The sequence below is a fragment of the Antedon bifida genome, chromosome 8, assembly GCF_963402885.1.
Source record: "Antedon bifida chromosome 8, ecAntBifi1.1, whole genome shotgun sequence".
NCBI classification, from domain to species: domain Eukaryota; kingdom Metazoa; phylum Echinodermata; class Crinoidea; order Comatulida; family Antedonidae; genus Antedon; species Antedon bifida.
This window is the reverse complement of record NC_136233.1, coordinates 13,453,299-13,466,418: the sequence shown is the minus strand read 5'-3', so window position 1 is coordinate 13,466,418 and position 13,120 is coordinate 13,453,299. Positions and strand designations below refer to the sequence as shown.

At 31.6% G+C, this 13,120-nt stretch overlaps 1 protein-coding gene across 1 annotated transcript in view; it reads left to right on the top strand.

Moving 5' to 3' along the window:
• Window positions 1–11,713, top strand: part of LOC144849947 (secretagogin-like) — a 39,011-nt gene extending 27,298 nt beyond the window's left edge. Inside the window, exons 6-11 of the mRNA XM_078707086.1 lie at window positions 6–86; window positions 1,263–1,318; window positions 3,567–3,624; window positions 7,352–7,411; window positions 8,239–8,307; window positions 9,436–11,713. Coding sequence (XP_078563212.1) covers window positions 6–86; window positions 1,263–1,318; window positions 3,567–3,624; window positions 7,352–7,411; window positions 8,239–8,307; window positions 9,436–9,564 — 453 coding nt within the window. The 3' untranslated portion in view covers window positions 9,565–11,713. The remainder of the gene's footprint in view (window positions 1–5; window positions 87–1,262; window positions 1,319–3,566; window positions 3,625–7,351; window positions 7,412–8,238; window positions 8,308–9,435) is intronic.
• Window positions 11,714–13,120: the final 1,407 nt, after the last annotated feature.

The window sequence follows — 13,120 nt, the reverse complement described above, 5'->3', positions numbered from 1 at the left end:
TTCAGAATTTCATTGCAGACCTACTTCAGTTACACGGTAAAACAGACATTCCAAAAGCTAAACTAAGGGAGTACACACAGGGAATGGTAAGTAGAGGACGCATTTTGTCAACAAACCTATTAAGACAATTATTGGCTCCTATTTTACATATATTCGTATAATTCCATTCCATGATGACATACCTACCGAATACATTGTATCGTATGTTACATAAATAATTCTATTTCGTACTACTACACTATTACATTAATACTATTTAGACCCACTACTGTTTGTGCACAGTATTTTCATACATACGAAATATAGACAAATCATTTGGTAGGTAGAGGCATTCAAAATGCAACTCCCACTTTGAAGAAAATCGTAACTTTCAATAATATTGGAAGTTACGAATGACTGTATTATTCTCAGTATTGACTTCGTAAACATTGAATATCTTTTCTCGCTTACCGTATGAATACTTTTTAACCCTTTATTGATCTGCTACAACATGATTTAGAATTGGATAAAGAATCTATATTTGACATGACCTAACAGTTATTCAATCGTCTGCTCTAGTTGTATATCATAGCATGTCACCTAGCAAAATTAACACAGACACGAAGAACTATTTTTTCAGAACACTTAAATTCCACTCTCCTTTCTAATTTAGAACAATAAATTTTAGAACATTAAATCAATCTATTTTTAGAATAAATTAATTAACTGTCTCTTTTAGAATAATCAATCATCGTTTGTGTCTATTTAGAATAATTTGTTCTCTATCTATATTGAAATGGCTTGGTTTTCCTTGAAATAACAACTCATTTCTTTTTAGTGACATATATGATTATTAGGGAGGAAATTTTGATGAGATTACCCCAGTGGCGTAACGACTATGAGCGTTCACTGGCTAAACCCAGAGTCCCCAAAGCTTAAGGGGTTCCAGAATATAATGGGCCCATAGCAAGAGCAGCTCCAATGCAACTACCCACTCAGCGTTGGGGGCCTGCGTTACGCCACTGACCACCCACGATCTGGGACTATTCTGAATCCACGTTGTAACCACCCCAACTCACCACAAATATACAGGAAACATTATGTCTGTTGTTAATTATTCATACGAACAAACAACAAATTTGCCGAATAAAAGCGTCTCAGTATTCAATTATACCAAAGCCATCTATTGTCTTTATTTATGCATACATATTTCATAAATATTCATCAGTCTTTATATATTGTGAAATATTAATTATTATGTATTCATTATTTATTTTTTTCAGTTAACAATATTTGACAAGAATGATGACGGTCAACTCTCACTTACAGAGATGGCAAGGTAGGTTTAACAAGAGTAGCGACGACAACCCTTCTCTCTAATAGGACATTGTGGGGTCATTTCATGGATGGATGAACACAATGGGTTCTTGTTACTAATCAATTATAATAAATGAATAAAACATTAAACAATCTTGATACATGTAGCTAATATTGTTATAATCTCAGCTATAAATGATTTATACAAAATGTAATAATGTACAGCTATTAAATTATCTGGTATTCTAATTTAATTATGTTCATTTGAAGAATTCAATTCTATAAATATTTATTTAAACACAAAATAATAATATTTAATATTTAAAACATAGAACATTCAAAATTAATCGCAGATAATAATAATGACATAATATTTTGATTTATGACATAATAATGCTTGTAAGCAGCCTCGATTTGCCGTTGAATAAAGCGTACAAATGCGTCAGTGAACGGTTTAGAGCTAATTTGATCGTCGCAATGCGATGCACGTCTAATAATAATAGATGTGCATCGCATTGCGATCAAATTGTAGCAATAATTGCGATATTAAATCGTAATTCACCACTGTTTGTGAAAGCAACGTCATGTAATTGGAATCGCAATTGATGTTGTTGCGACTCTCCTATTCTTAAACAAGGCCATATACATGGCTGCAGTCACGTGCTCAAGTTAGTGTTTACCGACCAACCGACCGACCTAATGAGCTGCAGAGTCGCGTTGCACGCGAATAAAAATAAGTAAGTGTAATGTCATCAATAACATCATCATCGTCATGTACTTCATCTGAGTAGGCCTATATTATCAACATCTATGTCGGTCAACTCTTCTACACAAGTACAAAACAATGACAATCAGCTAAATTCATTCGACTTCTATTTATACATCTCTGGCTTGTTACTTAGCATATAGCTGTAGCGGGTATATAACCTATATGATGCGATTACTCATGCATAACGGAGTGTAACTAGCGCCATCACATTTAAACTACCATAACAACCAACGTCGATTTCTCCAATGCCTAATTATAAATAACCTTGTTAGTATACATTATAATATCATATCTCAATTTAACCTTACAAACAACCTAACACGGCCTTTGTTATTATGACATCATCCAAATGCCACATAACGACTATCGCAGCTAGCTGTAAGGCGAAACAATTACAACAATCCGAATTAAAATGTGATACATAATTAAAACCAAGTTATACTCATACAAATCAACGCACCACTAGAAGCTAACATATCAATGACATGTTCTTCATAATGTATTGATTTTTGAACATATCAAATGTGTTAGAAATATTTGAATGAGAAATATAATTCAATGATCGTATCTGTTGCACTAGATCAATCTTTAAAGTTTGCGTTTCCAAGTACGTCACTATTATACTCCATGCCGATCGAAGATAAAAAAAAATTAAAAATACAATTCAATTTAAATCGACTTCACGGCATATGGAACTTTCCACAACATTTAGAGTGATCTCATATTAAGGAAACACCTTCTAGACCCACAACATATCATCTTTATAAGGATGTCCTCTCGATTAGGTTAACTATTTTGAAACATATTATTTTCCTTCGTTAGTTTAACTGCCATTGTCCCTAATACTTTGAATATCGGTGTCCGAAAAAAGGTGCTTTTACAGGAGCAGATTAAAATGTATTTAGATCTATATATTGATATATTAGATCAATATACATAAGTTGTTGTTACCTGTGGGGTGCCGCAAAATTCAGCCCTTGACACGATTCTCTTAAATTTAAACGATTTCCTAAACTGTTTTGCTTTAAATTTTGTGTATACCTTTTCTATACCTTATCTGATGTTATCTATTTTTGCTAGTTTATTTTTACTGACAATGAATGAAATAAATAAAATATCTGCGTCTTTGTCCAAATTGTCCTTATTTATCCAGGAGGCATGTTGCTTTATACAAATTGAAAAAACAAATGGCTTATGTAGTATCAATGATAGAATCGATTTTTCATGTACGGTGTATATTTTAATTGGCTTTCTAAGATTATGTAGACAAGTTTATTAATCATTGAAATGAAATCGCATACGGGAACTTAAAGCCCATACAGACTAGAACAAGTGATGTCGGTACCATACTCGACATATCGTTCAAAGTGTACCTACGGTACGATCACGATTCACCCTGAAGGAATTATTGCATTTCTTCTTCATGGTCTGCCTGCTGATAAAAGGTTTGTCTCTACCATGAAAAATGATATGACAAGCCTTATTGTTTTCCTTTTTACAGACTTCTTTCAATCAAACCACAAGATAATATCATTTTGCAAGCCGAGCAGTCGTTTAAGGTAACCGATCAGCTATTATCCAAATTCATATTCTGAGACATAATTTAAGTAGACAATTATGATTGGAGAGAAGAAAGCAACAGATTTTAGGTTACGTACACTAGAACGTATTGCAGTACAATATGTTCGACTATTCTCCTATAAAAGGGCACGGTACTTTAAATACATCAACTGATACCGTCGATTTGCGTCATGAATATCAGGGATATATTTGCTTAAGTAAAGAAAATCTAGTTAAAGTGAACATACGAGGTATTGCTAATCAAATGTTATCTTATATAATGGGCTGGATGGTAATTTTATTAAAGTGTCGGTTAAATATATTTGTGAAATAGATAATAGAAATAGTGAGAGGAAAACAAAGATATACATGATTCCTATCAACATTAGACAACTACCAAAGCCTCTAAAAAGTGCCAATTGCAGAACTATGATTAATCTTCCAGACGGAGTTTTGACTTAATATTAGTTAAAAGATAAATATTTTGGCACTTATGGCGTTTCATACGTGTACTACTTGAGCTTGTAAACTTGTATTTCAGACATCAAAAAGCCTCGAGATAACTACAGATTAGGGTAAATCTAAGCTATGATTATACGTGTCGACTTTGCAATAACATTGTCTTGACAAGTTGTCACAAAATGTTTAAATTTTCCAGTCAATAAGAAAAGTTCAGGTGTTGAGAAGAAACATGCTTGTATTCAATTATATATAGAAGCTTTTAACTAAATAAGTCCGTTTTCCTTAGAATGAATGATAAAACAATGCAAATTTGGTTTCTCCTTCTTTAAGTATGAAACAAAAAATTGAAGATTATTTAAAACGATCAATCAACAAAAATAAGCACAAAAAATGTGTTTAATATTTAATGATGTTTAAGAAAATTAATTATTACAACCGAGAGAAGAACATTAATGAAATGAGTTTGAGGAATGTACTGTGATCTGTCTTTAACCATGAATCAACGAGCAAAAAATCATCCCAATACGACCAATTTAATTACAATACGATTAAAATAATGTCATAAAGCTCCAGAACGCCAGATCATAATTATCACAGATATTAATTCAAGCCCGTAGTCAGGATTTTATAGGGGTTGGGTCTTTTTTCGCAAAAAATGTGTGAACTGGTTTCTCTTTCTTTAAGTATGAAACAAAAAATTGAAGATTATTTAAAACGATCAATCATCAAAAATAAGCACAAAAAATGTGTTTAATATTTAATGATTTTTAAGAAAATTAATTATTACAACAACCGAGAGAAGAACATTAATGAAATGAGTTTGAGGAATGTACTGTGATCTGTCTTTAACCATGAATCAACGAGCAAAAAATCATCCCAATACGACCAATTTAATTACAATACGATTAAAATAATGTCATAAAGCTCCCATTACTTCTAAAAAATAATTAAATAATAACACAAAGTCGATTTAGCGTTTCATTTTTAATTTGAATCATCCCAATGTGATTATTTTATTACAATATAACTAATTTATTCGATTCATTAAAAATTGGTTCCAGGAAAACTGAAAATAGCAAAAAAACATTACCCTTTGACCTTTTGAAGAAAACAAAATCAATAAGTATAACATTTCAGCACGGCCACAAACTCAATCGAAAGTTGTATATGAAAAAATAACAGACGAAACTTTTTTTGTTCCATTTTAATTTAAATTGTATGCAGGTTTACATAGAAGGAACGGATACTATCAAAAATGATTGTCAAAGATAATATCGATTAAAGAAAATTAATCATCAGAATTTACGTGACAAGAAATAATAATGAATAGATCTTAGAGATGTTTACCCAACTCTTAGAGTTGATTGTAACGAATTAATAAGTATATTTGAAAATAGAAGAAAATACTGGGACCAAAAAGGTGTCCAATGAATAGGCTTCATTTAAAGCAATATTTCCCCTCGTTCATCGTTGTTTTAAAAGGTATATTTTCACTTGAATCTTAAAAAAAGTGTGGTCCCAGGGGTTCTACTGTATCGCATTGTTATCGGGCATAATTATCACAGATATTAATTCAAGCCCGTAGTCAGGATTTTATAGGGGTTGGGTCTTTTTTCGCAAAAAAATGGGTGAACTACTGAAGAAAAAATGGCCTAGCCTATTAGATGAAGATAATTTGCCTGCTAGCTATGTAGGATTAACCAAAAAAGTTCGTGAGTTAGAGGTTTTTTTACTAGAACTTCTGCTGCTGGTTTTGTTTGAAAAGAGCACTTCTGAAAAAATAGAGAGTTAACAATGCCATTTATAAATGTATTATTCATGACTTCTTTGAAATGCCGAACAAGAATATTTCAATACAGTTAATATTTAGAAAAGAATAATTAAGAAGAAGATAAAACTACAGTAGGTCAGAATTAGAAAGTCATGAACCTAAGGTAATTGTTTAGATATTTTGCACAAACTCTGACGTAATTTTATTAAAATGTTAAGTACATTATTACATCCTAGCCGCAAGATTGCGAATTATCACTTTCTAATCACGGATCTAATATTAGGCTACATTGCGAATCCCCCAACATGTTCTCAATGTACTTTCAGCGTAATTCAGACTTGGGCAAACCATATTAGAAAGTCGAAATAGATACAGTTTTTTGTTTGAAATAATATAAAATTTTCAATGCAACGTTTTACAAAATACTGATTTGATAAATAATATTAAATGATACTTTTTAATTACGAAATTAAGAAAAAAATCAGACTTTTTATTAATATAGGAGGAATGTAAGTTAGGTTTAAGATACTCTCTCTGGAGTGTTCTCCAGTGGCATGAACATTTTAATACAGACATGAAAGATACATTGGAATTAACATTTAAAATTCATATTTCTCTGTGGAACTATCTCTTTAAAGACTATTTTAATGTCCTGGACACAATATGGCTTTACAATTACAATATTCTCCAACTCAAAAGATCCTTTTTTCAATTGAATGTTCCAAATTATAAATCCAGAATCTAAATAATCCAATCAAACTAGTTGGCTTATTTTGTAAGGTCACTGCTTTTAAACTGCTTTATGATTTAATAATACAATTGACTTTTTCTGTTTCTGATAAGCAGTAGTACAGAAATTTGATAACTGGTTATTGGCTCTAACCAATGTTCTATACGACCACCAAAATGTTTTTGCCAAATACTAAAGACAAACATAAGAACCATTCATAATAATATAATGAAACTTGTCAGTAGTATTGGCGATATCATGATTTCCTAATCTGCCAGAAATGTTTTGAAGACATTAAAACGTTTTATAGCTCGTTCTTCTCCTGACTTATACTTAATACGACATGTTTTCATACAAGAGAAAGGAAATTAATCCGAGATAACAATTACATGGTGTATGTTCGGGAAAAACATCTTTATGCTTAAGTCGACAATCCCTTGAAATCCGAATTAACTGTTATTCTGAAGTGTGTGCGTGTACATAATAATGTCCAATTCAATAATGAATATATTATTCATCATATGAATGATGCCTGACGTTATCGCGTTAAGCTGATATTCAAGATAGTTTGAGGGTAGGGGACATTCAATTAAACTGGCTAAAAGAATGACCCGTCACATCAAAAGCTTGAATTATATGTAGGTTGAATGGCCAAATGGTAGGCTTATAAATTCGGTCAATTTGATGATGGTGTCATCTCTGGTTTTAGTTAATGATGATGATTACATTATTGTTATTAATGATCAATATGCTTTCGTTGCAGAACCTCAGCATGAGAGAGAAGAGAAAAGAGTTCAATCGCATTTTCGACTATTATGACAAGGTAGGTTTATTTCAACGCAATATTAGATTGTTTGTATGACATTACATTGCAATTGTAATCAATGATAATGCGAATGTGTTCATTCGAAATTTAAAAAGATTTGTTTTGTATTACTACTACTACTGTACTGTAATGTACTATATCTCCACAATATTTGTCCAGTATAGGCAATCATTGAAGATTAGGTCAATTGTTAAGGTTACCCTGATACAGACGTAAAGCTCTGTGCACACTATCAAACTATGTTTCCAAAAAAAAAAAGAAGTGATGTGCCCATATATGGACACGATGATGTCATTTCACTACCATATTTTAGCATATCACTATCATATTTGGGCACATCACACTTCTGTCAAACTAATTGTTTGTGGAGAAAGAGCTTTATGGTGACAAAATATAATATTGATAAATATATTAGGATTGTCCCTAAAGGGTTGTGTACTATTTCATTATATCGTTAGGCCTGGTACTGTAATATAATCAAATTATATAAAAAATAGGGAAGAGTTAATATTTCACTCTTCCCTGTAAAAACTAAACCTTTCAGACCATAGTCGTTTTCATCAATTATGATTGAAAATGCATTGATTGATTAAAGATTAAAACTCCACAGTCATAGATTCAACCATTATTCATTATTATGACAAATTAGTAATTTAATCATCTGGAAATTATATAATTATATTCAATCAAGGATCCAATTACATTAACATGGTATATTTTCTATTCAGATTGAATTTAAAATCAGCAGATGATTGGAAATTCCTTGATAAAAGAAAGATAGTTTTCATATCAAAACGTTTTGCATATGTTTTTGTCTTTTGTAGAGCCAAACAAACGCAATCGAAGGAGAAGAGCTAGATGCATTTGTTAAGGATCTCTTAGAGAAAGATAATGTAAGTAGATAATGATGTAAGACACCACACGAGCAGTCTTTAGAGACGGTATACATCATATTAGTATTGAGTCTTCTGACATCAACCTTTATCCCATATGGATACTGCATAGCCTCCCCTGAGACTACACAGTAGCATCTTCTTCGACAGTGTTAAGTCAACGTTTATTTCTCAGCCTGCTGGTTTGGTTTCAGCTTTCCAGCCTGTTCGTTTATGTTTTCATAATAATAGTAAGGAATTATTTAGAGGGTTGGATTAACTTAATATTTTAAAGAGTTATGGGGCTGGTATGGGCCGTTGCCGTCAACTGAAGGATAATGCATGATGCGTATATTGTCACTAGACATCATACCGTACGAGAATCGGAAATGAGGAAACTCAGGCTTGGGTTAAAGAACAATGGCAGGTTTGGTAGGAAAAGTAGTTCAGATCTTTCTTGAAGCAACATAAGAGGCGAATCTAAGTTTCAGTAACGTCACCAGTGGTCGATCTGCAGTCGATCTTTTTCAGAAACACCTAATGATGGTGGGAAAGAACACATTGGTGGATCTGGGTTCGGGGACCAGCGGAAAATCTGGGTCGGGGCTGATCCAATGATGGATCTAAGGGTTGAGAACTATTCCAGTAAGGAAGCAGGTTCAACAATTTTAGTAAACTGGAAAAAGATGCAATACTTTACTGTACTAAACTTCAGCCGAAAATTCATTTTATTATCTGACACAATCTATATAATGTCTATTTATTTCCATAATAATTTATACTGATTTAAAACAGTATGACACGTATAATACATCTTTCACATTTCATTGTATATTACGAATTATGAATAGTCTAGATTTACTGTATTTATATGTAGACCTACTATCCTCCCTATTAAATAAAGGTTAACAAATCAATGTTGACACTCAATTAAATGCAGTCACCAGTGTAAAATCACTCCCGACATAACCGTATTACAGCTTTTTGAAAGTATCAAGTTTGTATCCTAGTCTAACAATCTAGGCCTACTACATTATTTAGTAGGCAGAAAGTGTGTAATTTCTCCAACACACATTAAAATGTGCCTACCATTACGCATAGGCCTACAAAGTGCCTAGACTAATAATGAAACTTACTTGTTTCTTACAGGCCGACACTAGTCCACAACAAATCGATCTTTTCAGAAAGTGCATTTTGCAGAATTGTGACAAAAACAGAGACGGTAAAATTCAGAAGACAGAATTGGAGTTGTGCCTTGGAATTTATACTGATATGTGAAAACATCTGACAAAATTCCTTAATCTCAATTCAAAGATAATGTGCGGATATCAACGCTTCATTGCGCGCTTCGCGTGTAAGTCTTTCACCAATTGCGTCAACCAAAGTGTTTCAAACGCGATGTTCCATTCACTGACACGATTACAACCCAATTTCACACTCACATGTTGTGCATATTCACACATTATGTCTTTTCGTCTATTTTGAATACTATTTACATAATTTATTGCTATTAAACACAATGTCATGTTCATAGCTTTTAATAGTTATTAAACACGCAAAGTAACTCATTTAGATTTATTGAAATAGAAAATTATTGTCCCATATTTGTTTTTATTCGTGGTATCGTATCGTATTTATTTATCCACCGATTTTAGTATTCTTAGACCATAATATTGGTAGCATCATTTTACACAATGCCGTATTGTAGTTATTACCTAACGGGGTATAAGTTAAATCGTCAAAATCCTAATCCAACTTACATTCCATTTAATCTTATCAACTAAACAAAGTACACTAATAATACTTCCAATGGATAAACATAATTATCGGTACATCTTGTAGCATTGAGCATTCTAGCTTCACTACAACATATTTATTTATATGTTTTATAACATATATTTAACTAACATGTTTGCATATTAATTCAATGAAACAATTCTAAAACGATAAACCTGGTTAGACCGTAATCATACTTCAACATGTTGGAGCAGAGAATCACGCTTCCCTGGTTAGACCGTAATCATACTTAAATTAGGTTTTAAAAAGAGTATTTATACATGTATAGTTATATTTTCTGGAGAGAACACATTTTTCGCTGATATATCATTGTTGATCTTTTTTCAAATCGTACTTATGTGCACCGTTTAAGTGTTGTAAAAATAAAATATTATGTAGTCTAATAACTAATAATTATAATGTATTGAATCGCTTGTTTTTTCATGACATTTCGTTGAGTGTACTTATTATAATTATGCAAATGTATGTTTTTTTATTTCAGCAGAAGGAGTTTTACAATTTATTCAATTTAAATATTATTACTGAATCAATGAGTTACAACTATCATACTTTATTTAGAAGTGGAAAAATATCTGAAAATTGTTTTAAGTTATTTAAGTTTAAGTTTTAACAATTAATTGTTACATTTTCAAATGTTGAAATTAGTTAAGTTAAGTCAGTAATTTTAACCAAGTTTTAAAACCAAGTTAAACTTAATATCTTCAAGTCATAAAAACTGTTACCAATCCATTTAAACCAACATGTCGTTCGAGTACATTTTCAAATACATAATAATTATATCAAAACAAAGTATATTATTTGGAAGAAGCAAGTTATTGGATTCAAGAATTATTCAATTCTACAATATGAACTTTCTTTTGATCTATTGTGCAATATTATGCTGTTACTATAAAATGTCATTAACTATATGCTACGGGTAAAACAAATATTAATCTGAATAATATGGAAGTTCTATGCTAATTTGAAACCAGCAAACATGAACAAAATTACCGACCATTTTGAATACATCACAGGCAATTTTCGATCGAGAAACGTTTTTTCTTATTTTGATCACATTATATTCTGGTTGTATACATTTGCATCAGGGACCATGTCAAAGTAACTGTATTCTACTAAAATTACTGCAGTAACTACACTTTTTTTTACTATTTAACCTTTTGTTATTTAGTAACTTTTTGTAGTCTTCTAGTGCAACAAACTAACACCAGACGTTGTTTCAGTAAAGAAATAATTACTTCAGTAACTGCAGTAGACTTTATCATTATAATTCTACAAGAGCTTATCATCAAGGATGTTTGTATATTTTGATCTATAACTATTTCATCAGCGCACTACCAAAATCACAAACTTTACAATGTTTTATAACTTTCTCTCTAAGTACAAAATCGTTTAATGTTGCTTGTCTATACGAAGATTTTTTAAGCTTAAACATATATTTGTATTGATTCGCTTGAACTATTTTTATTCATAATTTTAAGTGATTACAAACATTGTATCATTATATTTCTACATGAGCTTGTGGTATAAGCCTATAGCGTATAGCACTTGAGCTATGCTTCTGTATCAGTGGACTCATTTTATCGACAAGTTTTGTGATATGAATTTTTCATTAAAGTGCTTGCTAATTCGAAAATGACTGTTGGATTTTGTTTACTTTGTTATGTTGTTAGTTAATAATGAGAGAATAACACTGATGTTATGTTGTTGAGTCTCTTAATTCCGATTCTACCAGAAAGTTAAAGTTAAAAAAACAACTCAAATTTATGTTAGTGTTTACCGACCAACCGACCGACATAGTGAGCACGCGACTAAAAACACGACTATCCATCATGCCATGAAACTAATTTCATTCAAAAGGCATATAACAAAATACAAATGAAATAGCTATGATAGTTACTAAAAATAACCTACGCAAAATATTGTTTACCTTTTTTTCTATTTCTTCCATAATATAAAAATAGCTGGTTTGATTAAAGTTGTTCATGTAAACACTTCAATTAATGTTTGATACGTATGTGTATATTAACTGTTCTGCACCCAGGCTAACGGTATTAAATCTACCACAGAAGTTGCTAAAAGTACGTGGAAGGCATTATGTAGTAGGCCTGCGTCACATTGTTACATACGCGGTCTCACTGCTTTCTTAGGTTCCAAAGTGTCGGTTAAGCACACCTTAAACCATTGTTTGAAATCGGTTGATATATTTTATTTTTTTCCAACAAATTTACGGCTTAACAAGAAGACCAATTAGGCTTACGTTGGAGTATGGTCTGTTAAGAAACTGTTCTTTATTTTAAAATGCTTTTATGGAAAGGAGAAATGGAAAAGGGAGATCAGATTTTCAATTTTACTAACAACTGTAGAAAATACAAATTATTAGGCCTAATGCTTAATTCCCACTAGGACGTAACGCAACGACTTAAGCAAGCTAACCAATTACAAGCGATGGACTATTCGAACTGTCGCTTGTCATTGGTCAACTCGCTTGCGTTGCGCTTATGTCCTTACGTTGCGTCCTAGTGTGAACCAAGCTTTAAGTAACAATGTTAATGCGTAATAACGAGACATTATTTAGGATATTATAGTGTGTTCAGAAACTGTATTAATCAATCTGGTGAAATGGATACTGAAACGTACAGCTGCACGTGTTCCAAAAACATTGAACTTTTTTTTTTCAGCAAACAAGTCTGTAACCTGCAGTTGTTTGTCAGATTTTTTCGTAATTGTATCCGCAGTATCTTACCCGAGGGCGGTCATCAGGAAGACGAATAATTACGGAGACTAACACTAATATAAAGTAAATCAAAATAAATTAAATCGAATAAATCAAAATGATTCTTATTAATATTGTACTTTTTTACACAAAGCGTAGGAGACGAATTCGGAATATTTTTACCATACTTTAAATATTGGAAAAAACGTACATGCATTTTGTAGTTTAATGAGTTACATTCTCTTGTTTCATGTATTTTAATTTATGTATGATAAAATTGTTTGAATTTAAAAAAAAACACTGCACGTAGGAGTGTTTAATCGC